The 24,702-nt window shown below is 44.3% G+C and overlaps 1 protein-coding gene across 3 annotated transcripts in view; it reads right to left on the reverse strand.

Annotated features, from left to right (window-relative positions):
* Window positions 1-24,702, reverse strand: part of NCKAP1L (NCK associated protein 1 like) — a 41,247-nt gene that overhangs the window by 6,174 nt on the left and 10,371 nt on the right. For 2 of the 3 annotated variants that reach the window (XM_035002467.1, XM_035002469.1), the window contains exons 5-29: window positions 24,140-24,282; window positions 23,112-23,202; window positions 22,884-23,021; window positions 22,020-22,068; window positions 21,765-21,921; window positions 19,062-19,118; window positions 18,701-18,797; window positions 18,049-18,158; window positions 17,755-17,887; window positions 17,268-17,349; window positions 17,036-17,094; window positions 16,476-16,621; window positions 15,209-15,341; window positions 14,800-14,919; window positions 12,593-12,738; window positions 12,163-12,294; window positions 10,835-11,053; window positions 8,950-9,080; window positions 6,183-6,280; window positions 5,957-6,050; window positions 5,719-5,801; window positions 5,339-5,419; window positions 2,260-2,353; window positions 1,028-1,144; window positions 548-657 (exon numbers count right to left, since the gene is read on the reverse strand). In XM_035002467.1, coding sequence (XP_034858358.1) covers window positions 548-657; window positions 1,028-1,144; window positions 2,260-2,353; window positions 5,339-5,419; window positions 5,719-5,801; window positions 5,957-6,050; window positions 6,183-6,280; window positions 8,950-9,080; window positions 10,835-11,053; window positions 12,163-12,294; window positions 12,593-12,738; window positions 14,800-14,919; window positions 15,209-15,341; window positions 16,476-16,621; window positions 17,036-17,094; window positions 17,268-17,349; window positions 17,755-17,887; window positions 18,049-18,158; window positions 18,701-18,797; window positions 19,062-19,118; window positions 21,765-21,921; window positions 22,020-22,068; window positions 22,884-23,021; window positions 23,112-23,202; window positions 24,140-24,282 — 2,820 coding nt within the window. The remainder of the gene's footprint in view (window positions 1-547; window positions 658-1,027; window positions 1,145-2,259; window positions 2,354-5,338; window positions 5,420-5,718; window positions 5,802-5,956; window positions 6,051-6,182; window positions 6,281-8,949; window positions 9,081-10,834; window positions 11,054-12,162; window positions 12,295-12,592; window positions 12,739-14,799; window positions 14,920-15,208; window positions 15,342-16,475; window positions 16,622-17,035; window positions 17,095-17,267; window positions 17,350-17,754; window positions 17,888-18,048; window positions 18,159-18,700; window positions 18,798-19,061; window positions 19,119-21,764; window positions 21,922-22,019; window positions 22,069-22,883; window positions 23,022-23,111; window positions 23,203-24,139; window positions 24,283-24,702) is intronic. The other variant, XM_035002468.1, reaches the window with a different exon arrangement.

Below are 24,702 nucleotides of genomic sequence, written 5' to 3' on the forward strand. Positions count from 1 at the left end.
TAAACACTAATTTATTTTTAAATTAATTAATTAATTTTTTTAAAAACAGAGGCCTGGACTCACCCTGGGCTATTCTAATTCAGTATGTCTGGCATAAGGATCAGGAATCTGTATTTCAACAAGCTCCCTCGGATATTCTAAGGCATCCCAATCAAGGTAGTGAATCATAGATTCAGTTTAACCTCCCTATTTAACAAATGGGCAAAATGAGGCCCCAAAAGTTTGGCTCTTCAGAGGTCACACAACTTCTTAGTGGCAGATCCAGAACTAGAACTCAGATCCTCTGACTCAGTCCAGTGCTCTTTGCAAGTAGTCCGGCAGAGGCTGAAACACCAGCTCTTACGGAATTTATAAGAAAAAACTCCTGCCTTTCACAGAGTGCCACTCACTCACTGAAGAATTAGGTGGGAGGTTAGACTCCAAGACCCGCTCAATAACAGCTGTCTATGGATTTAAGCCACACCAATTCCCACCAGACTTTGCAATCTTCCATTCCATCCCAAAAGACTTTGGAATCTTCCATTCCTTATGGCCTAGGGCCACTCACCACCAGAAACTCCTTAAGGTGAGTTTCAATGTTCTTGTTGTAGAGTGTGAAGAGGGCAGCAGACACCTGGATGATGGCTTTGGTCAAGCAATGGATATTGTTGTTGTAACCTAGGTTACGATTGACAGAAGGGGGGAGAAACAAAAGGGAATACAGTGAACCACTCCAGGCTGATCCCAGCTGGTGGTCTCTCAGTTTTTCAGGTGAGGCCACCCCTGTTTGACACCAAAAGGACTAGGAGGCATGTGGGGAATGATATTCCTAAAAAATATGAGGCGATATTTAGGATATTAAGAAAAGGCTATTCTTAAAAATTCCCACTGGAATTGCATTTTACGGATAGTTCATTCAACAAGTGTTTTTTGAAACTGAACTTTACACCTGAGTCAGACGTCTGGATTCTCCAAGTAAATGTCTCCGTCTCATCTCCCTACCCCAGGGGACTGACCCCTCAAACTACTCAAAGTAGTCCTTACTTACCATCCTTCTCAATACTAAAGCAGGAAGAGGGGTCAGTGGCAAGGAGTGGGAGGGAAACCGCAAGAAAGATCAAGAGCAGGCAGGCCACCTTATATTCTTCCTCAGGGGATGAAGTATCTGGTAAGACAGAAAAAAGAAAAGAGGAGAAGTAAGTTCAGCAAACAGGAGTTATCTTCTACAGAGGCCCTACTTCACAGAATTACTGTCAGGATCACATAAAAAAACATCTATGAAAACACTTTTCTAAAGCACTATAGGCAAGTCATTACTGCTGAAGGGGACAGGACTAGCCCCCACTTATCATGAGGGGCCCGATCCTGGAGGCCTCCTCTGGTGACTGAAGCAAAGCTCTCAGCGGAGGGTTCTGCCGACATGCGGTCCGAGGACACTGTCAGCTGTCTGATGGGGAGGACAGGCAGGAAGGAGAGCAAAGAGTCTCACCAAACCAAGAGAGAAGAAGGGCCGGTCTGGCAGTTTTGAAAGGGCTTAATACCAGCTCCTTGTTTCATCCCATTCTGAGCGTGTGTAAGAAATGGGAAATGTCAGAGACAATGGGAGACCAGGGGAAGAAGTGAATAGTGTCAAGGTGATTCTGTGGGAGGGGAGAGCACCAGATCACTCTGGGGAACTTAGATGCCATACCACATAACTCAGCATGAAATCTTATGTGACGGCAGATGGCTCTCTCATTGTTTCATTTGCATTAACCTGATTTCCCCTCCTAGATTGTAAGTTCCTTTCAGTCCTTGCTGAGCATCAAAGAGACCCTCATTTAATATTTTTTAGCAGACTGACAGGTCAACTGGTTGGAACCTGGCTAGGAGTCTAAATTGCCTCTCTAAGTATTTTCTGGGGGCTAGGGACTACACTTTAAGTCTTTCTTTTTTTTTTCTTTTTTTTTTTTTAAAGATTTTATTTATTTATTTGACAGAGAGAGACACAGTGAGAGAGGGAACACAAGCAGGGAGAGTGGGAGAGGGAGAAGCAGGTTTCCCACCAAGCAGGGAGCCTGATGTGGGGCTCGATCCCAGGACCCTGGGACCATGACCTGAGCCGAAGGCAGATGCTTAATGACTGAGCCAGCCAGGCGCCCCAACACTTTAAGTCTTTCTTTAGCTCCCAGCTTATATCCTCCGAATTCACAATTCCAAATAAAGGCTTCTTTGACATTGACATTTGCCCACCTAAAAACAGGGCCCGAGCCCTCCCTTGCCCACTTTCCCCAATTTTACCAGCTTTCAGATTGGCAATGGCAGCCACCAGGGCTGGGTCAATGTCACAGCCCACTCCTGCAGAAGAGGCCAGCTCAAAGACACTCAGGGTCACCTAGTAAAGAAGAAAACAACATCCTGGACAGGATTCCCAGGAGAGAAGTGTTGGACAGAAGCTACAGGGAGTTGGGTTTCCTGGATCACAGATCTTAGATTTTCAGTATACTGTCATCTTGTCTAGGCATTCCTTTCACGGCTCTCCCTAACCTACAGGGGAAAAGCACAAATGCTTTTGTTCAGCATGCAGATACTCCATTGTACGTGTTGACTTTTTCAATCTTCTTCCCAAGGTGCTTCCTACAGTGGAGCGGCCAGGGTCATTGATGCACTATCTCCAAACTACACCTCGCTTCCTGACTTCCATACTTTGGTTCATGTGCTTCCCTCTTCTATAGCGTCCTTTCCTGCTCTCTACTTACAGCTAAGTGACACCCACCCCTCGAGGCTTAGCTCAAATCTCATAGTGTCTGTGAAGCCCTCCTTGAATACTTCAACCCAAATCCATCTCTCCCTCCTTAAAGTGGCACCACTGACTTAGCATGGATCACACACCTGCCTGGTATGAGCAGTTATCTTTTAAGACAGGAGGTGAGACCTATGGTTTGTCTCACCATCTAGAAAGCAATCCTTTAAAAACTCATCGCCTCTGAGGAGAGAAAAAGGCCTTGGAGTGAGAAGATCTGGGTTCAAGTCCCAGGACCACCACTTTCTAAATGTGTGACCTCAGCTAAAAGTTACTTCACCTCTTTGAGCCTCAGTTTTCTCATCTGTAAAACTAGGATAATAATACCTCACAGAGTTGTTGTGGAGATTAAATTAGACCACATGTATAAAACATCTACCCTACATACTCAAGCATCACTAATAGACCAATAAACCTTATTCCTTTCCTCCTCTTCCTTTATCTCAAAGCCAGGAAATTTACACTTCTTTTTCTCCTCTTTAGTTTTTGTTTTTGTTTTTGTTTTTTTTAAGATTTTATTTATGTATTTGAGAGAGAGATAGCAGGAGAGAGCATGAGCCAGAGGGGCAGAGGCAGAGGGAGAAGTAGACTCCCTGCTGAGCCCAGGACCCTGGGATCATGACCTGAGCTGAAGGCAGACACTTAACCAACTGAGCCACCCAGGCACCCCATTCCTCTTTAGTTTAACACAATGCAAAGCAGATAGAAGGTATTCAATTAATATTTTATTGATTGATACTTGAATCCCTTGTTGTACTTAAAATTGGGTTCCCAGAAAATAGCCCCACACCCCCACTCCCATGCCAAGTATTTAGACCTTGTTTGAGATTTTTTAAATTACTCTAAAATGTTCTGAGAGACGGGGCACCTGGGTGGTGCAGTCAGTTGAGTGTCTGACTCTTCGTTTTGGCTCAGGTTGTGATCTCAGGGTCATGAGATTGAGCCCTGCGTTGGGCTAAGAGCTCAGCGCAGAGTCTGCTTGGCATTTTCTCTCCCTCTGTCCCTCCCCCTTCTCTAAAATAAATAAATGAATCTTTTTTTTACAAAGTGTTCTTAGAGAACAAGAATAATTGTTTCAAGAGTAGACAACGGAGTGGGGTATCTTATGCAAAGAACCCTATAGACATACCAATCTACTTAGAGAAGGCAAACTTTTCCCACGTTCTGCTCTGCCCTTTATTTAAATTCCCTATAGCTAAATGACTGTGCTCAAGGCAACCATGGCTGGGGAAATCAGGGACCTGGTCCACAACCTGTAGTGTTCTGGAGAAAGAAAGGGATGACTGAGGCATAACATAATCTCTGATGGACAGGCCACCATCCCCCCTTCTCTGCTCCAACCTGCTTATTTTCACAAGCAGGCAGAGCCTAAAACTCAGTGCTGCCCAGGCGATACAGGTAGACAAGCTCTTGACAATCTAGAGCATTCATCCCCAACGTCAGCAACTGCCGGAAACCCAGGTTCACCACAAAAGAATGGTCAGAAGCCGGCAGCCATCCCCATGCAACACCAAACCCACAGAGCTCCCATGACTGCTTCACCCTTAAGTTCGGGCAGAGAGAGCAGGAGATTTCACAACTCTTTTGATCTCAGGGTAAGGAAGTTTTTCTCAATATCTAATTTTAATTCTTCCTGCTAACCAGTTCCCTCTTAATCATAGACCTCTCTCCGTGAGAGGAATCGGTTGTAAGAGAAGCGGCCTGCTCTGTGCATTTGAACGCCCTTGTTTCCAGCCTTTGGCTATATATCCTATGTAACAGACTTGTTTGTTTCAGCTTATTCAAAAGACAAAAGATGCTGCAGAGGTGTGGGAGGCACAGAGAAATGGTTGTTTTACTCAGGGTACCTGCAGTACCTTACATCTCTGTAGTAAATGGGGACCTGAGCCAGGTGACACAGACATAGAGGAACCAAAAGTTTTCAGAACTAGGAGAAAGGAAAGGCCAGAAAAAGGCAACTCTGAGGGCAGGCAGGGTGGGTGGGGATGGAAGCCATAAATCTCTTTACAAAGAAGTACCTAAGCTCCTGACGGAAGAGGGGATTGTTTGCACGTGGGTCAGTATCTAATTTGCACACTTTAGGTGGATACTTTCCTAGATCTTAGCTTTTTTTTTTTAAGATTTTATTTATTTATTTGACAGAGAGAGAGACAGCGAGAAAGGGAACACAAGCAGGGGGAGTGGGAGAGGCAGAAGCAGGCTTCCCGCCCAGCTGGGGCTCAATCCCAGGGCCCTGGGATCATGACCCGAGCGGAAGGCAGACGCCCAATGGCTGAGCCACCCAGGCGCCCCGACCTTAGCTTTTTCCAGTAACGTTTCCCCAACTCTCATAGGTCGGCCAGGCTTCCATGTCTCTCCATCCCCTCGTGTCTCCCCAGCTCTGCCCTCTCTCTCCAAGAATGCTATCTGACCAGTGCTCCTCTCTCCACAAAATCTCCCCCAGTGCTTTCCTATTCAAATGCCGGCTCGTCTCCCTACAGTATTCCTCAGAGCACCCCCTCCCTTATAAGATCCTGGCTACATCCTTTTCAACAAGAAAAATCTCCCAAGTGGATCCTACTTCGCACTGTTCTATACCTTGATGTCTGTGTCTGGAGTGACAAACTCCTTCAGGCACTCAATGGGACCCATAAGAAATGGGCAGTGAGAGGAGAACACCTGGAAGAGAGAGAAGATAAGTGAGTCCCCAGGACAGCGCCAGTACCTTCAGAGATAGGTGGAAACAAACAAAAAAAGGCCTCAACTTAGATAAGGACCCAGCCAGCCTCCCACACTATCCCTCTCATCGTGCCCCTCGGTTCCTCCACTCGTCTATCCCCAGAGATTTTCCAGGACCTCTCCCAAATTAAGTTCCTCCTTTCTCCTCAATGCTCACCACACGCTTCCACGACTTCTCATACAAACCCCACCTTCAGAGGAGTCTGTGATTCTGAGGCAGCCCCTTCCCCCCAACTCACCTCCCGAAGTCCCTCTTGGGCCATGGACCTAAAAGTGAGGATAACTCCAATGATGGTCATGCGCTTCAGCACATTATCAGCCCCTAAGGAGAATGAAGACCGTTACGGAAGTAGAACTTAGGAGAATACTGATGGTTTTGCTTCCGCAGACCCAGCCTATCCCCCAGATCTCCCCCCAAACCCCTGTCATCTGCAAGGCCGTTCCCACAGTTCCTTCTCCCATTAGGGAGGTGCTCACCTATCAGCTGGGGCAGCAGAGAAGCCATCAAATCTGCCTTGCTAAAGTTGGATCTGATCTGAACAAGTACATCCATGTTCTCCACCACCAGCTTCTGCAGCCAGGACACAGAGACATTAAGCAGGAAAAGACAAAACTGTGGTAGCTCTTCCCCCCCCGGGGTGGTCTCCTACTTCTACCCCTCCCCCAGGCCTGGCTTCCACCCCAGGCCTGGCTTCCACAGTACCTTCAGCTCCACAATCTGAGAGGTCACGTGCCACATCAGGTTCTCACTCAGGAACTTCATGCCATAAGGGCCCAAGAGTTCAGCCAAGGCCCGCATCTCTGCAAGAGAGTTAGAGGTCCCAGGGGGCTTAGGGGCCACTGGGGCATTTCCACCACAGGTAGAGAGTACTTTGAACATTTACAATGTCTTTCATCCAGGAAAGGAAGTGGGAAGTTGGGGAGCAAAAGTGGCCTGAAGTCCTACATTCAGGTGACAGGTCTGGCCTGCCTATGAGACAAATCACCGTCTCCCCTCTGGTACGCACGCAAAGATTTCCCACAAATGATATTTATGTTCTTCTGGGAATCTATACTTTTCCAAGTCCCTTCATGTGGTACCTGGGTTGCTCTTGCTGGGCTAGCTGTATTAACTTTATTAGATGTAAGACCTTAAACAAGTCACTGATTCTTTCTGAGCCTCGATTTACTTCTCTGTAAAATGAAGAAATTAGTATCTGCACTGAATACTTCACAGAGTTGATATGAGAGTAAATAAGATACCATTATAAAAACCTTAGAAACTTATAAAGATATTTATGATTAAAGGATTATTGTTATGATAATTATTGACAGCCCTCTGAAGTATATGGCACATCATTCTGGTTTAACAGACATGGGAGAATTAAGTGCTTGTCCAAGGTCATTTAACCAAGTCAAGGGCTGGTACCTGAAACCTAGCATGATGTCCTACTGCCCCTTACTGTAAGTACCACAACTGATTCCTTGTCTAAGTTTTGGGGTTTTCTATGCTCCCCCTTCCACTTCCCTCACTGTCCAAATTTTCCTCTCCTTGAGCTACGTTTTCTTTTTCATAATCAACACACAACCCCAGAATCCCAGTTGTTTTTTCCTCTGAATCCTTCTTCCTCTGGCCTGCCCAGATGCCTTATGGGTTCCTACCCATCCTGCTTCTGGCCCTTTGTGAAGTAAATGAAACCTGCCTGGGGAAATCCCCTGTTAGAAACACTAGAGACAAATCCAAAAAGGAAGGAGCTCCAGCGATGATCTTTGGCCATGGGCCATCCCAGCAGAGAAAACCATAAATGACCAAAAGTAACCACAAGAGACCAGTAGCAGAAAAGTGAGTTTAACATAGTCAATAGGAGGTCAGAGGGGAAAGAAATCGAGAAGCACCCTCCAGTCTTTGAAGGCAGGACCAGTTGATCTAGGGCTCCACCAAGGACAGAGGAAGTGGAACTGGTCAGAGCCCTGTTTGGACGAAATACGACACATTTTTGGTCTCTCCTATTTACAGTAGGAAGAACTGAGCTGAGAATTAGAAAAAAGACTTCCCACCTGGTCGACTCGCTAATGCTAAAATCGCTGACAGGAAGAAGAACGGAACTGCCTGCTCTAGAGAGAAGACACACTGATCCACCAGTTTGGATCCGCCAATCCTCCTTACTCTAGTCTTCTTGACTCCAGGCTAGTAACCCTGGGGCATCCTCCTCTTTCCATCTATCTATTTTTACAGTAGCATTGCCCCATCGCCATGGTAACTCAGGGAAATTGGGGTGGGGGTGGTAGAAGGGGGAACCAGCCTTACCTCCTGCTGCTCATCAGTTGTCAGCAAGACCTAAAGCTGATTTTAGATGCTGCCTACAGTTTGTGGGTGGAGTTGATGAGAGGCTGAAACCTCCAACAGGCAAAGAGTAGGGTCAGCTTACTGATGGAGTCCGAATGAGGGTAAGAAGGAGATGGAGCTGGACAACAGAACTGTGTACTCTTTCATCACACCTCCCCCCACACCAAGGAAAGGGAAGAATGGAGAAGGCAGGGTCATGGAAACATCCCCCACCTGCCCCAGACACCATGCAGGATCCATGATTTATAGGGAGGTGAGAGGAAGGAGGAAGCAGTACGATAGTTCATCAATCAGTCAGTAACACAAATCCATTAAAAAGGATCTGTATGGCTGCCAGCCCTCTTTAAAAAAGAGAATGACTCCCAGCTCATTTACTCCACAGTCCTTACCTGCTGGCCTTGAGACACCAAAGCACTTGTACACAATGGGAAGCAGCACTACATATGATTAAGCACCCAGGTTCTAGAATTTGACTGCCTTGAGTTAAAATCCCAGTTCTAGCATTTATGAATGGGTAACCTTAGGCAAGCTCCTTAACCTCTCTGTGTCTCTGCGTCCTCATCTGTAAAATGGGGGTAATGAGAGTACCTATCTCAAAGCCATTGTGAGGAATAAAGGAATTAATACACGTGAACCATTCAGAACTTAGCCCACAATGAATGTCATCTATTATTTTATCCTCATTGTTATATATTAGCAATCCAAGCTCTGGCTAAGTAAGGCCCTAAAATTTATCCCTAAGAAAGAAGATGCTATGACATCAGACCACTATTTAATAATTCCAAATATCAGAATGTCCTCCTTACATTTATCTTTTACCCTTCATTATATGTCCCACTCTTCATTCTGTATGGAAATGGAAAATATTCACCACCCTTCTAAGAATAAACCCTTTCAGTGACTTGAGTGCCCTTGCCTAGCTCCTACCTCCCTTCATTTTCCCTCTCCACCTGCCATCCCCAGGCCACTCCTCAATTCTGGGCCTCGCTTAGGATCCCTTTATTGTTCCTAACATGTAATCTCACAGAGATGCTGAGGAGCATACAGAACGAGCCTCTGGGAAGGTAGGAGAATTTAGATGAGTTCTGTAGTACTGAGGGGAAAGGCTCAGCTCCTTGACAAGGAGACCAGGCCCTGGACTCACCAGAGATGTCAGAGAACTCCTCTGCACTGAAGTTCTGCTCCCCCTCTCTGGGAAGGCTGATGAAGGCCTGCATGGCTGGGGAGAGGATGATGGTCCCACTGCTCGCCTGTCTAAGCAGACTTTCTAGGTACCTACAGGATTGGCCAAGAAAACACACAAGATTAGCATTCAGTCCTTTCTCCATAGCTCCCTACCACTACCACTGGGCTCGGGAAGAGAAACTCTGCCAAAGGCTGGGGTGGGGAGAAGAGACTCAAAGAAGACAGTGAAACACTCTAATTAACACCCCAAGCTATTGGCTCAAAAACAACTGGCAGTAATGTAATTCCGCTTCTCCTCCAATCTGCAGGTTATTTCACTGGGCCGTCAAATGTAACAGGGTGCACTCCCCTCCCTCAGCCCCTGCTCTTTTTCCAACTATTCTCTCCCCCCCTCACCCTTGGCCTTTCTCTGTCAGGTAAGACAAGCCCAAACAGACGAGAAAAAAAATTCCTACTAATTGGGGTCCTTTGAAACATACTTAGCCTCAACCTCCCCAGTGAGAATGTTGGACTGAGAACCTAGGATTCTGGAAGCGGATCCTAAGTCAAACCTCCTGGACAGACAGAAGCCTTGTGAACACTGGTCATCTGGTCTCCAGATATTACCCCCTGACGTCTGGGGAAGCTTTGGCCTCTAACCACTATCAGCAAAGGAGGGCTTGGCCAACCTGTCCCACTCACCCAGCCACTAGCTCTGGGCCTAGGTCCTACAGAAGTCACGAGCTAACCACGGGTAGGCCAAACTCAGCCACCAAAGGTAAGTTTATTTTTTTCTTTTAATTTGAATTTGTTGTCAAAATTTTCAAACTGGGAGATTTTACCTTAAAAATAAGGTTTTAGTGGGGCAGTGATCGGGTGGAGGTCAGAGGTGGCTGCCCCCATCAGAGGAGCATGCCCTCTTTAACGGCTCAGTCTTCACCTAACCCACAACATCCATTTACCTTTTCTGACAGGCCCTGTTGGCATTTTTACTTGCAAACTTTGTCTCGGTCTTTCCCCAACTCGGGGTTCTTTGCAGCCTGGCGCCTGCTGAGCTGATATTAGAATAAGAGCGCCACCCAGTGGCTTGGGGAGGTAGGAATCCAGCTCCTTTCCATCCTCAAAATCTCTAAGGAAACATTGCTAATTCCTACTTCCTCTGGTCTTGGAGAGGAGGCCTCCTTCCTATTAAAAACAATCTGCTAGACTTGACATGGTCATGTCAGAGGTGAGGTGATAGTATTCTGGAGATATGGTGTTAGACAGAATAGTCTTCAGGGAGAGAAGCTGGACAAAAAGAGACATAAAAGAACTTCAGAAAGAGGAAGAGAGAGCATTTGAAATTAAAACAGTGAGAATCCAGAAAAGGAAGATTAGGAACTGGAGATTTAAGAGGAAAAAGGTCAGGGGCACCTGGGTGGCTCAGTTGGTTAAGCGTCCAACTCTTGATTTCGGCTCAGGTCATGATCTCAGGTCGCGGGATCAAACACGGTATTGGGCTCCGCGCTCAGTGGGGAGTCTGTTTGGGACTCCCCCTCTCCCTCTGCCCCTCCCCCCACTTGCACAAAAGCATGCCCGCAGGCTCTCTCTCTTTCTCTCTCTCTGAAATAAATAAATAAATCTTTTTTAAAAAGGAGGAAAAAGTTTGCTACAGAGTAGATGAATGGATGTTACATGGAAGGTCCCCCGTGGACAGAAGGGGATCTGGGTTTGCCCCCACTTACTGCTCTAGTCCTCAAGCAGAAACAAGCCTCTGGGGGTCTATGACCCTGGGAGCTAAAATGCCTGGACCCGAGTTCTGACCAGGTAAAGGAAAAAGGGCTAACAAAGAGGTAAGGTGGTGGAAGAGGATAAGCAACACTGACCAATTTGTGTAGAGAGTGGTGATCGTCTGTTCTCCACACGAATCCAGTGGCTGTGTCTGCTGGAGGAGGGCATTGCGGATGACTCTAGAAACATCTGCCCCCACAAACTGGGCCAGTGACTGTATGAAACTGATATATGCTTTGACTCCTGCCAACAGCTCAGAAGGCCTTGCAATCTCCTGGGTTGTGGCGTTGTAGCCAGCCAGCCACACAATGGCTCTGGGTGACAAAAATCATAATCACAGTCAATAATATTAAACACGGTAACAGCACACTTATACTGTGTTCCAGGCGCTGTGCTATGATTTAACTACATGCAGTTATCTCCTTTAAATCTCATAGCAACCCAATAAGGTAGGTACATTTATCGTTCCTGCCCTGCTCAAACCCTGCCAAGGCCCCCCATCTCACTCAGAATAAAAGTCAAAGTGCTTACGATGACACAGAAACACCTACACAGTCTGCCACTCCCCCAACCTTTCTAATCTCACATACGACCCATCTGCCCCTGGCTCCTTCTGCTCCAGCCCTATGGCCTCCCCTGTATCCCCTGAACATTCCAGGCAGGCTCCCACCTCAGAGCCTTTGCACTGGCTAGTTCCTCTACCTAGAATGCTTTCCCCAGATAGTCACACACTTGGCTTCCTCAAGTCCTTCAGGAGTTTACTCAAATGTCACTTTCTCAAGCAGGCCTTCCCTGGCAACTTGAGTGAATATACTACATATTCCAAAACAAAACATAGAAGACTAGGGGATTATTCAAAATAATTCTTCCCCTCATTTCCCCTAATTGCTGACTGTAGTGGTCAATTCCAATATCAGGAATGTTCCTCCTACTTCGGGGGGCAATGGAAAGAGAGGCACAGTGGAAGGAAGGGAATCCATTTTATCGAAACCTCTTTATGGCAGGAACTTTGAACTCACTGTTTATTACCTTTCCTTCTGTACCAATTCTCAATTACAAGTAATTCTCATTATAAGGTAAATATCATTATCCTTATTTACAGGGTCAGAAACTAAGGCTCAAACAAGTCAGAACCCCTGCTCCAGGGTCTTAGCCGAGGGCCAGGATGTCAACACAGGTCTGCTGACTACAAAAGTCCCGCTCACTCTACTAAGCCAGTGGTGATCGATTCTGGTAGTTTCCCAAAACCACCTACAGAAGTGTCGGACCCTTCTTGTTAGTGGATTTTAGTAAAGATACTTGAGACCTATGCCAGATCGACTGTATCAGAATGACCGCCAAGATGAATCAGGTGAATCTCACAGAACCCAACTTTGAGGACGATCATACTAGCCCAACGCAGAAGACAATGAAAGAGTGGTACCTGTTGAGTCTGGCCTCCAGATGGCTGCTGAGATACTCAGAAGGGAAGATGGTGTGTTCAAACACAGAGAAGCTGTGTACGTGATTCATTGTCAGTGCCAATTCTGTCAAGTTTAAGTGTAGCTTGTCCATGCTGGGACATTGAGAAAGTAAAATGAGCCTTGATTACGGGTCTGGCACTACCTGCTAGTATCTGGGAAGGATTTGTCAGGCCCACGACCCTTAGACCCTCTCCTCTTCTAGGACTCCTAGACCAGTACCTACTGATGCTGTCTTCAAAGGCAAAGGAGAAAATTCACATGTAAGTGCTTTTCCCTCTCTGTCATTCCCCACCACCACCTCCACGTTCTCTTGCTGTATCACCTTCCCTCTTCCGTGTTCTCCCTTCTTTGAGGAGTGCCCACCTGGCCCTCAAGGGCCCAGGTCCTCACTTGGTGACAATGCTGCGGTTCTTCCGGTGACTCTCAGCTCCTGGCTTGTCCCTCTCGGGCTCCCCTTTTCTGGGGGTCTGCTTCTGCTTCATGGTTTTCTTATTCTTGGCCTTGCTGATGGTAGTGGCACAGTGCTTAGGTAGAAGCTGTAGGAACAAACACAAGCGAGTAGAGAAATGAGATTCCTTCCTAGAGAGAACCGACAAGAATCCCCATCTAACAGGCCCTCCATTGATGTCTCTTCTTTCATTTTTCTACCTTTCTCTCTCTTTCCTTCCAGCATCTCTTTCTCTAATGGCGGCCCATTTGAACTGCACCCACTTCTTTCAGTTTTCACTAAATACCCCTCAAGGTGAGGGCTCAAAGTCTCAAAATGGCAGTGTCTTTTATGGATCAGATCATCGAGTCCCCCCCCACAGCCTGAGAGAGAGTCTGTCCTGATGGAAAAATTCAAGTAAAAGGATAGGATCTAAGAGCTCCACTCAACTGCACTTTCTTGGATCTTCCAACCTGAGGGGACAGTTGTTTTTTGCTTGTGTGGAAAAACCATCTACAATTCATCATGTTCTGTCCCATGGAATCAGCTACCCATACTAGCACAACCCGCCAGAGGCTCAGAGCTCACATGACCAGCACTGTCTTTCCACTTTTTTTTTTTTTTACAAGATAGTATATTTCTTGCTAGTTAGTTTAAACACCAATTCTGCATCCCTTCTCTTCACCAAGATACCCAGTCATCTGCACAGAAAATGGAAGATAGAATTATATATTCCAGTATCTCCTTCAAGGTAATCATCTTAGAATTCTCTCCATTTAACCCAATGCTGCTGAGCATGTGCAAAGCATGTCTGGAAACTCCCCATTCAGAATTACTCTCCGAACAGCATAAGAGCCATGAGAAAACTGGTTTTGTTACTTCACAGTCACACTAAAAGATGTGACACTAAAGATATGTCAGCCCTGAAATGGTGCCAAAATGTCTGTGGTTGATTCTGAAAGTAGTAAAAGACGTAACTCCATTAGTAATGGCAACATCACCAATTATTTTTTGGAAATGATAACTTTGGAGGGGGCGATACTCACTTGGTTGCAAAAGTTCTGGTGTGTGTGAAAACAATTACTCATGTCATGTTTTCATCATCCTTGATAGAGCACTGAGCAAATCTCTTTAACTGTGTCCCTTGCATGAGGTAGGTATTCAAATTGAGTGATGAGTATACTCATAATCGTACTTGTTTGCCTATATTCTTTGCATTCATTTTTTAAATTTCTTTCTAACATGTATTTGTATTCCTTTTTCCCTTAAATCAGGACATTCCCCAAGGGCAGGGATTGTGTAACTTCCTTCTGGGGCCCATCCCAAAATCCAGCACAGAGCTTAGTGACCAGTAAGTACCAAATAATATAGCAGCTAACATCTGTTGAGAGTCGTGTCCTAAATATTTAACATACTCAACTTCATTTCATCTCTATGATACCTCTACAAAGGGACATATGAGAAGATGGAAGGTTATGTAAGTAATAATATTAACTGTCCATATGCATATACAACACACACACACATCCTGGCTCATCCTTCTCCCAAAGTTGCTACAAAGCCTGACTCAAACCCAGGAAGGGTGGGTAGTCTAGGAAACCTAAAAGGCTCCAGGGCAACAGCAGAAGCAGCTCCTCATTTTCAAATTTTCTGAGATTTACACGGAGCTCATCGTGACCAGGTGCTGTGAGTCAGTCAAGGGAAGGGAGAGAGGGGAAAACAAGCAGATAAGGACAAGAAAGCAGCCCTGAGGATAAACACAGAGGAGAGGTCTGGAAATGGTTACAGAGCCCCAGATCAGGGTGCAGATGGACAGAAAGGTGAGACAAGACGGGTGATGTTGGGGGGCCCCCGTCCTAACTATGCGTACACAGGGCAGAGAGAGGAGGGGAAAGAAATCAGAAAGTTAACTCATCTCTCAAAACTCTTCAAATGACAGCACTGATTTTGCTGGTGTGCAGCTGTTCAAATAAGAGTATTTTTAGATACATCTATCTAGTCCTGAGGGAGCAAAGACTGAAGGGTTACACCAAGAAAAGAAACCTGCCATAAACTCAAGTACACAAAAGCCCTAGCCCTACTTGGGAGAAAAGGTTAGAGAACTTGGCATTTGAGAGAAAGACAAGGTAAACAGAGGGAAACTGAATCAGAGACAGAAGTCTGAGCCTACCTGCTCGCTCAGGTTTCGTTGTTCAGCACAGATCTCCAGGACGCAGTTGCTGGTCTGCTTGGCCAACTCTTCCAGGAAGGAGTTGCAGTGATGAAGGCTGTGGTTCTTCAGGTGGGGGTACTTTGGGAAAGAGGAAGCAAGGAAGAAATTGTCATCACCAAGACAGCCACTACTTCTTCCTCATAACCTGCTCTGATCCCCTGGCCTGAGCCACCACTCCTTCTACAGAAGAAGAAACTCAGACCCAGAGAGAGGACACATTCTACATCAAGCTGAGACATTTAGGGACACGTGTCACATACCTATGTACCCTTTTTATGACCAAAACCAGCGCTTGGAATTGTGTTTTGGGGAATAAGGATGAGATGTGATTAGAGGGATGGCAGGGCTTGGCATCCAGGGTACGCACCTCCTCTGGGCACATCTCATGAGTGCAGTGGACAAAATGAGCACAAATCAGGGGGAAAGCGATGGCATAGCGCAACATGGAAGGTTCCTCCAGGGTCATAGCAAACATCTTCTCGAAGGTGCGGAGATGGAAGCTGCAGAAAAAGGGGAAGGAGACTTAGAACCAAGGTTCTAAGGTTGAGGTGCTGGTCCCTTTGAGGTGGAAAGAATATCCATTCTTTCAACAAATATTTATTGATTTTCACCCCTCCCTCCTTCATTTCCATACACTTGTTTGTTTGTTTTTTTGTTTTTTGAGTAAGCTCTATGGCCCACATGGGACTTGAACTCATAAACCCAAGATCAAGAGTCATATGCTCTACCAACTGAGCCAGCCAAGTGCACCACATTTCCCTACTCTTAAGGTAGACAGGAAACCAAGAAACTTAACCCTTTTAGACTTTTATACTGGACCCCATGGCAGTTTAGTGCTAATCTTCTTCCCTTCCCTTGTACAAAATCTGCTATTCTTCCCTCAGAACCTCTATGTGATTTGGGCCATTCTTCCTAATTTAGAAGTCCTTGAGTAATACTAATCCACATCCCTCCCAAATTTTGCCCACTCAGGCTCCAGAAAACTTTCTCAGGTTAATTCCATGATGCTAATCTTTCCTCAACCCTATAGCCTCTCAACATCATGCACTCTTTATACACTTTCTTATGTTTGCAATTAATATGTTGATGTCCTTTTCACATGTGAGTGTTGTATCTCCCCACCAATACTGAATGCAGAGAGCAGAGTCAATATCTTGTGTTGTTTGTTTGATCTACCAAAGGATAGAGTTATGTACAACAGTGGTCACTTGATAAATGCTGAATGATACCTAAGGAAGACAAACTAAGTTTCATTCTCCAAAGGCCCTAGTCTCCAGCTCTCTCAATTATTTTCAGCTCTCTCTACTAAAATTCCACATTTCCCATGTCTCTTTTAAATCACAATGTCCCAAGAATAAAAAGAAGCTAAAGAAGGTTCCAAAGATAACAGTGTGGGAAAAGCCATAGTGGTGAATTATCCCAGATAATTATCCTAAAGAAAGCCAAAACAAAAGGAAACCATCCTCCAATTCCTATCAGTTGGTAGAAGCTGGAATGAGTGGGTTGGAGCACCTGCGTCTAAGGAGGTCTCAAAGAAAAAAGGTTTTCCCATCTGTAGGAAGGAATTGCTGTTCTCCACAGAGGCCAGGAAAGAGATCAGTTCAAATGATAAAGTGCTCTGAATGAGGACATACCAGAAAGTAGACAAGTCAGAAGTTTCCACCAGTATATTCTCTACTGAGTCCAGCATTCGGGAGTGAAAGACAATGAGATTCATCACCTTGGCTAAGTCAGGGTTCTCGTGCAGGTGCAAGGGAGCCTTAGCCACACTGGTATATGCCTATGGTTGGAGTCAGAAAAGTGGTGGAGAAGAACAAGATAAATGAGAAGGACTGCCTGCCTTGGAGCTACAGTTTGGCTAGGGTTTGCCCTGCTAATCAGCAATTTTCTTTTCTTTTTTTTTAAGATTTTATTTATTTATTTGAGATAGAGAGAGGAAGAGAGAGGGAGTGAGAGCATAAGCAAGGGGAGCAGCAGGCAGAGGGAGAGGGAGAAGCAGGCTCCCCACTGAGCAGAGAGCCCGACCTGAGCCAAAGGCAGATGCTTAACCCACTGAGCCACCCAGGTACCCCTCAATCAGCAGCTTTCAATGTTGAATCGCTCTATACAGGAGAGATTAGGAAATAAAAGGAGAAGGGATTGTTGCAGAGGAAGAACCCTCAGAATGGGAAACCATTAACAGGAACAGACCTACCTGTAGACGGAACCAGTCCAGCCTCAAACCAGAGAATTCAAATTTCTCTCCACTCTCAACTGTAAGAAGTTTAAAAGAAAATAAGAAAACAGCACCCTATATCCAACTCCACAGAAGGGTAGATCCCTTTCAAAGTCATCTTGTCCTATTCCTTGGCTCGAGATCAATATTTCTAGAACAAAAGATGTTCACCCTTATATAGACCTTTCCTCCTCCATGTCCCTGCAATTACCTTGTTTGACATTCAGGGAGGAGAGAGTACTGACGAATGAGGACATTATAATGGACTCCTCCTCAGGACACACAGACAGGTTCTAAAAGAGAAGTTGGAGTTGCCATCAAGTGGGTGGAGCTTCCACCAGGATAGAAACAAGGACCACAAGGCTCACTCAGTACATGAAGGTACAAGAACTGCTAAGCGCCAAAAACAGAAGGAGTTAAGCAAGAGATGGAGGGAACTCCCTGGCTTCCCTGCCATGCTAACACCCAATTTCTCTTTATTTTTCTCTTCTATTTTTATGTAGCTTCATGTAGGAGGAAAAGAAAAAGACTACGGAGATTATTAGTCTTTTTTTTCCCCCCTTTTAACAAATGTAGAGAGGAAAATCGGGCTTTTTGACATACAATCTACGGAGCATGAAATTCAGCCAGGGTGGTCCCCAAGCGGAAATGACTGGGGATTGCCCTGACATTTCCAAAGTAGAGGCAATTGAACTTACTTGAATGATGTCACTGAGTACAAGAGCATCAAATCTAGCCAAGTATTGAAGGTGGTATTGCTGCAACACTTTGATGTGTCTTCGGACCAGAGCCCTAATCTCCTCCAACAAGAAAAGCAGTTCTGCAATGCTCCTGCAAAGTCAAGGATGAGAACAGGGAGATTGTGAGACTCGAAATATCAACTGAGACAAAGGCAGTGCAGACACTGAGACCTCCTGAGGTCATTGGATGTCTCCCTGTCCCTTCCCCCAGTCCATCAAAGGTCAAGATTCTTAACCATGTCGAGTACTAACGAGTCAGCATAGTCCTCAGGGGTCTTCGTCTTGGTGACGTTTTCTGTGTGGCGAACCAGCCAGGTGACCTCATCACGAATGAAGGACAGGGCCATGAAAACATAAAGGGCCTAAGAAGAGGACAGGGACTATGAGAATCTTCAACCTGAAAAACAGATTTCAAAGCACAGAGAACTATCATGATAATACGCATATGGATACAATTGTGTAGCCCCATCAGCAATAGTGTCCAAAAATAAACCCAGAAGCCCACAAAAAACCATATGAAACAGAATCAGACATGTACATATGTTGACATTAGCTCATAGCCGATACTTTTTCAGCCCTATTGAATCTTAGAAATATTTACTAGGCATTTCTGTGGTTTGGGGAAAAAAAAAAAAAAGCAAGCTCTGTCTTCAATTAGTTCACACTCAAAGAGAGGATAAGACAAGTACACAAATAGCTATGATATACTACCCCCTGATGGTGCCCAAAAAAGAGAACCAAAAAGTTTCAGGGTACTCCAAGAAGATTCAAGGCAATCAGCATATCCATATACAAACAGATCACAGAAATGCAAAAACCCACGAATGCCAAGTCACTCCCCCCCACATAGAGCCTTTTATCATTGGTCATCATGCCCCTGCCAACATTTCTTCTCTCCTCTTGCCTTGGGACCCAGTAGTCCTGGCTCGTCAGTTAACACGCTCTCCAGCTCCTTCACGGCCATCCGCAGAAATTGGCGCCGCTGACAGTGAAACTGACCACTAAGGAAAGAAAGTGGAAACTAGAGAGTAATGCCTCTCCCATCCTTAAAAATCCTCCTAAGGCATTTAGCAAGGGGTGTCAGGTAGGAAGAACGGTCAATGCTACAGTTAGACTCGGTAAGAAAACATACGAAACTGTGGGGCCGCAGCAAGCTCTTGGGTTGAAGCAATAAAGCTGTACAGAGACCCGGGGTGGCTTAGGTGAGAACAAAGGAGGGATGCCTATTCCAACCCCCCTTTGGAGAGCCCATTCCCCACCTTTACCTGTTCGCAATTACATGTTCCTTGCTTTCCTTTATGTCTGCCACTCTCTTGCCATACCTGGGGATTGACACGAGCCACACCGCCGATTAGAGGCCTTGTCCCACCTTCCCAGTCCTGAGAGATTCCAAACTACAGCCTATGTATGGGAAGCATGGGCAGCCCTCACTAGCAGGATCTTTGCAAACCCGACTTTCCCCCCTGGCCTATTAATCAGAGGCTCACAGAACTTAGAGATTATCCAGTTCTCTTCACTGTTCTGCAGATGAAGAAAATAATCTGTAGGGAAGAGAAATGACTAGCCAGGGGTTACACAGGGTTTTAGTGGCAAAGCCGGGACTGGACTTCTCGCCCTGTCCCAAGGCTGTTGCCTTGATACCGTCAGGCCGAAGTAATCTTCCAGGTTTGAGGGAAATAAAAGAGGCAGAGCATTACTCCAGCTCTACCTTGAATCCCACCCATCTCCTCTTAGAATGTGCCTTTATTAGTTATCTCTTTGTCACTTTAATCTCTCCCTCTCAGCTGGTTTATCCTCTTCTTCCAACACATGAGTTCAAAGCCTCCCTTATCCCCGAAAGACCTTCACTTGACCCTGACATTCTACTAAACTTTCCCATTCTCCCACACTACCAAACTCCTCCAAAGAGACACCTAAACGCTTTTTACTTCCTCACCTTTCACTGACCCCTGAATCCCACAAGGTCTTTGACACTAAAATACTACTCTTTCTAAAGTCAATGTGAACGGCTGAATCACCAGATGGCCTTTTCATTGCTCTGTCTATAATATTTGACTCTCCTGACCATATCTCTTTTTTTTCTACTAGTGATCCATGCTCAAAACTCCCACATTACCTTAGGCTCTGTGTGCTCCCTGTGTTCCTTATATCTGTCTCCTCTTGTCCAGCATCACTCTTGCCACTGCATTAGTCAAACTTCATAACCTGTCTTTTCCCTCCTCCAAACCACTCCCTTATTGAACTTGGCACAGAATCAAAGAAATTTAGGGTTGGAAAGTATCCTAATTAAATCAGGATTCAACTTCACGGCATTCCTGGGAGATAATTATTTCAACCTCTACATCATATGATGGAAAGTGACAGGATTAAGAGTCAAAAAATCTGGAATTATTTCCTAATTCCATATTAACTGAGTGACATTGAGACTGAGCTCCGTCTTCTCATCTGTAACAAAATATATTAATACTTATACCTGAGTATAAGTAACATAAAGATCAAATTAGATCATTTATGCCAAACAACTCCCTACACTATAAATTTTACATGTTAGTTGTTGTTCTTAGTGATAGGGAACTGAACCTCTTCAAACATGCCTTCCATTCCTTAAAAGCAATAATCATTAGAAAGTTTTATAGGTATGTAGAAATGGATATAGATATAGACCCAAATCCACCCCTGTAACTTGTAATTATTAATCTTAAATTTACTCTCTCTTAACTCTGACAATGATTTTTTTTATGATAATACCCAGTTGTTGAGAGTATGAGGAATAAGTATTCTCATAGACTGTAGATAGTAATACATCTGTTTGGAAGGCAATTTGGTAGGAGCTATTAGAATTTGAAATATGTGGGGGCGCCTGGGTGGCTAAATCGGTTAAGCGTCTGCCTTCAGCTCAGGTCATGATCTCAGGGTCCTGGGATGGAGCCCTGTGTTGGGCTCCCTGCTCAGCGGGAAGTCTGCTTGTCCCTCTGTCCCTCCCCCCACTTGTGCCCTTGTTCTCTCTCTCTCAAATAAATAAATGGAATCTTTTAAAAAAATTAAAATGAAATAAAATAAAATTTGAAATATGCATACCCTTTACCCCAGCAATTCTACTTCTGAGAATCTACCTTATAGAAATGTTCACAAAGATATGTCTAAGAATGTTCATTATAGCATTGTTTGTAATGATATTTTTTAAAAAGGAAACAGTCTCAACTATGCCTCAAATAAAAAACAAAGAAAGAAAAGTGGAAACAGTTCAAATGTCCATCATAGGGGATTAGGTAAATAAATTACGTTTCAACCACATAACAGAATACTATTCAACTGTTAAAAAGAATAAGTCTCTATAGACTGATATGCACAGATACCCAAAATAGAGTAAGTGAAAAAAAGCAAACTGCAGAACATAACGTAGAGTGTGGATCCACTGCTCTTTAAAAATTGCTTATATAAGGTTGAAAATACATGCACATCTTTACATGTTTATATATACACATAAGCATCTGGAGGATATACACCAAACTATTCTGAGAGATGAGACTGTAGTCAACTTCCACTTTGTATTTTGTACATGTTTGGATTTTAGTTTACAACTATAAAAAATAATGAAGGTATTTGACCCCTTCCTCAATCTAACACCTCCTTCTCTTTATAGTTCTCTATTCTTCCCTTCAAAAATGTCTTAAAAGAGTTACTTATTAAATTTGTTATCTCCCGTTTGCTTCTAAACCCACCACAACCCAGCTTTCAACCTCAGCACTCAAATGAAGTTGTCCACAGGAAGGACCCTGAGACCATCTTTATAGCCAAATCCAATGAACATTTTTCAGTCCTCACTTTCTTTGACCTGTCAATGTCATCTAACGTAGATAACTGATCCTTTCTCCTAAGAATGCTTTCTTCCCTTGATTTCTGTCTTCCCTCTCCTCAAGACCCCTAAAAAACTCTCACAATAAGATCAGCTGGCTCTTGTGTCTCACCCTTTCCAACTGCTAAATAAGTCCTCGGTGACCTTGTGCACCTGAAGCACGTCCTCCCGGATGAGGGTGATGTACAGGGAGCCCTGCAGACACAGCTTCCACAGCTTCTGGCACTGGCTGTTGGAGTTGAGGCAGCCATTACAAAGAAGAAACCCAACTGCAGGTGGGTGAAACAGTGCAGAGGAAGACTGTTAGAATTTTCTATCCATGTAAACTGCTGCTTCATCTATTCCCACCTCATCCCACAAAACTTACTGATAATCCAGCGCTCCATCACTTCCACAGACAGGTACTCACAGGCCATCTGTGAGAAGGGAGGCAGAGATGGTCAAGCCGTTATTGAACTTGGTCTCCCCCTAAAGACTAAGGCCATCAAGACAAGGGCAGTCAAGCTAGAATTTAAGTGCCAAAACCAACTTTTATTTTGCCAGACTGGATCAGGGCACTGTGATAAGCCAGTGGCTGGGGAACCTGCCAATAATAGAGGTGAGGCAACCAGAAGTGGGCTGAGGAAAAACAAATGCAGTTGAGAAAAGGAAGAGGAGGTTGGGCTGGAAGTCAGGACAAATAAAAGGTTTAATATAACTTCTCTTCAACAGTTCAGAAAAGCTCAAAATACTCAAAACATTCTCATGATTTCTCCCTCCTTTGGATTCTTTTACCACCTAAAGTGGAAATCACTCATTTGGCATTTCTCATTCATCTTGTACCATCCCTTATATTTTTATGACTATATGGCATATATTCCCTTACAAGACTCTAAGTTCTTTAAGCGTGGATGTTGGGCCCATAGTAATTGAACAAAAATATGTGTTAATTGACACCTATGTTCAAGTTCCTGCTAGGCTGAAAGTGTCTAATGACTCACTTTCATCTACCCATTCATTCTATGATTAGTTATTACATTCTTTCTATGGGCAAGCACACACTAATCCTGGTCCAAACAAAAGCTCCAACCCAACCATGATTTTTAGCTACAAGAGGTGATCAACTTAGATGTACATCCTAGAAGAGGCTTAAAGCACTCTTAGAGATGCTTTTTCCTGAAAGAAGCACCCTCTACAGAGATGGCCTTGGCAAAGAGAATGCCATCACTGACAAGAGGAGAAGGGAACGTACTGTGTCTGAATTAGCAGGGTTGATCATGGCTGGGGGGCTGCTGATGAGACTCAGCAGCTGGGCACTGCGCCACTGCTCAGCCCCCTGGTTCCTCCTGACGAAAAGGAAATGCAAAGAGAGGAGGGCTTCACTCACAGCCTGTGGGGAGAAACAAATGAATCCTTAGTGTCAATGATGAGGATGATAAACTTCCGCTGGAGGAATTCCCCACTCGCTCAAGGAACTTGCCTTTGTGTGAGGCCCAAACTCCTCTGTCAGCTTCTTCAGGGGAAGGTCATATTCTAAGACCATCTGCCCCAGACGGGCAAAACTGGGGTCACTGGAAGAAAGCATAGGCAAGAATAGTTACAGGTCTCCCTTAACCATGATGTAACCTCTTGTGTTTGCATGTAGGATAAAGACATGTGCATAGGCTGGCATTCCCCTCCACCTCCAAAGATATCTATACTGAACTGTGAATTACATATATGGATAACCCATTCCAGGCCCAAGTGCATTAAGCTATTAGATAGAACTACATAATTTGGGGCAGGTCCATGAAAGTTTCTGCCTTGTAAGCACCCAAAATGGTGTTGAACACATGATAGGTACTCTATGAATTCATGTTGATTCATTCGAGTGATATGCCTAGACCCAAATTTGTATACAACCCAAAAAGATATATATACATTTAAAGCTAATGGGTAAGGCATGTGCCTAGGTATTCATGTAGACACATGGGAATACACACCATACATAGAACAATGTGTCACAGCCTCCTCTGATCCCTCTGGTCTTCATTTTTTCAGCCCTTAAATACTTTTATTATTTGCACTAATGGAGGGGCACAGAATTTCAGATAATCCAAAATCCATTTATATTTGGCTTCAAATGTATTATCGTACATTACTTACCTCTAATGGCTTTACCTTGCTAATATTATTCTTACCAATACTTAAAAAAACAACTTTCATTTCCTTTTACAATAACCTGAAAAGCACCGTGGAAGCCAGCCCAGGATTAAAAACTGATCAGACACAATGCAAATTGGATAATCCACTAGCAAATATTCAAGAGTTAACTATATGTAAAAGTGCAGTATACTTGTTGATGTGTATGCCATTATAAGTATTTAAAGTGTTTTTATTTTGCCTGGGTCATCATGTAGATTACAGGTTCTCAAGTGAGAAAACATGGCTTCTATTTCCTTTGCATCCACCTTGTACCTCATACCACCATGTATGAGATTCTTCATTTCCTATATCCCCTTCACTCACCCATGCCCATGCAGCATCTCATGGGCACAGTTGTACATGCCGATGAGGATTCGGCGGTCCTCAATCCGTGACAGAAGTAAAATAACTGAGGTGTAAGTCACAATCAAGTCCAGGTAACTCCGAGTGAAGTCAAAGTTGAGATTCTACAAGGAAAATACATAGGAACCCAAGAATAGTAAGGTCATTTAATCCCCATTTCACCAACCATTACAGATAGTGCCAAACAGACTTTGAAAGGGTCTCCTTAGAAGGAAGACTGGCAGGATGGAAAATTCAGAAGGAGAACATTGGAACAACAGTCAGGGGTTAAAAGTGAGCTCAAGATACAAAAAGGCCAGGAGATATGGTAGCATCTGGAGGTTAGAAGAGGTGCAATAAGAACATTTTTGTGTAATTTTTATATTAAATCATATTTCTGATTTACTTAACACATATATACTTTAACTTTAGCACTTGATACAAAAGAATTACAGTCCTAAAATGAATAATACAGTATATTATATTGTATTATATTGTATTATATTATATTATATTATATTATATTATATTATATTATATTATAT

This window comes from Mirounga leonina, unplaced genomic scaffold (genome assembly GCF_011800145.1).
Source record: "Mirounga leonina isolate KUSES-001 unplaced genomic scaffold, KU_Mleo_1.0 Mir_126, whole genome shotgun sequence".
Lineage (NCBI taxonomy): Eukaryota > Metazoa > Chordata > Mammalia > Carnivora > Phocidae > Mirounga > Mirounga leonina.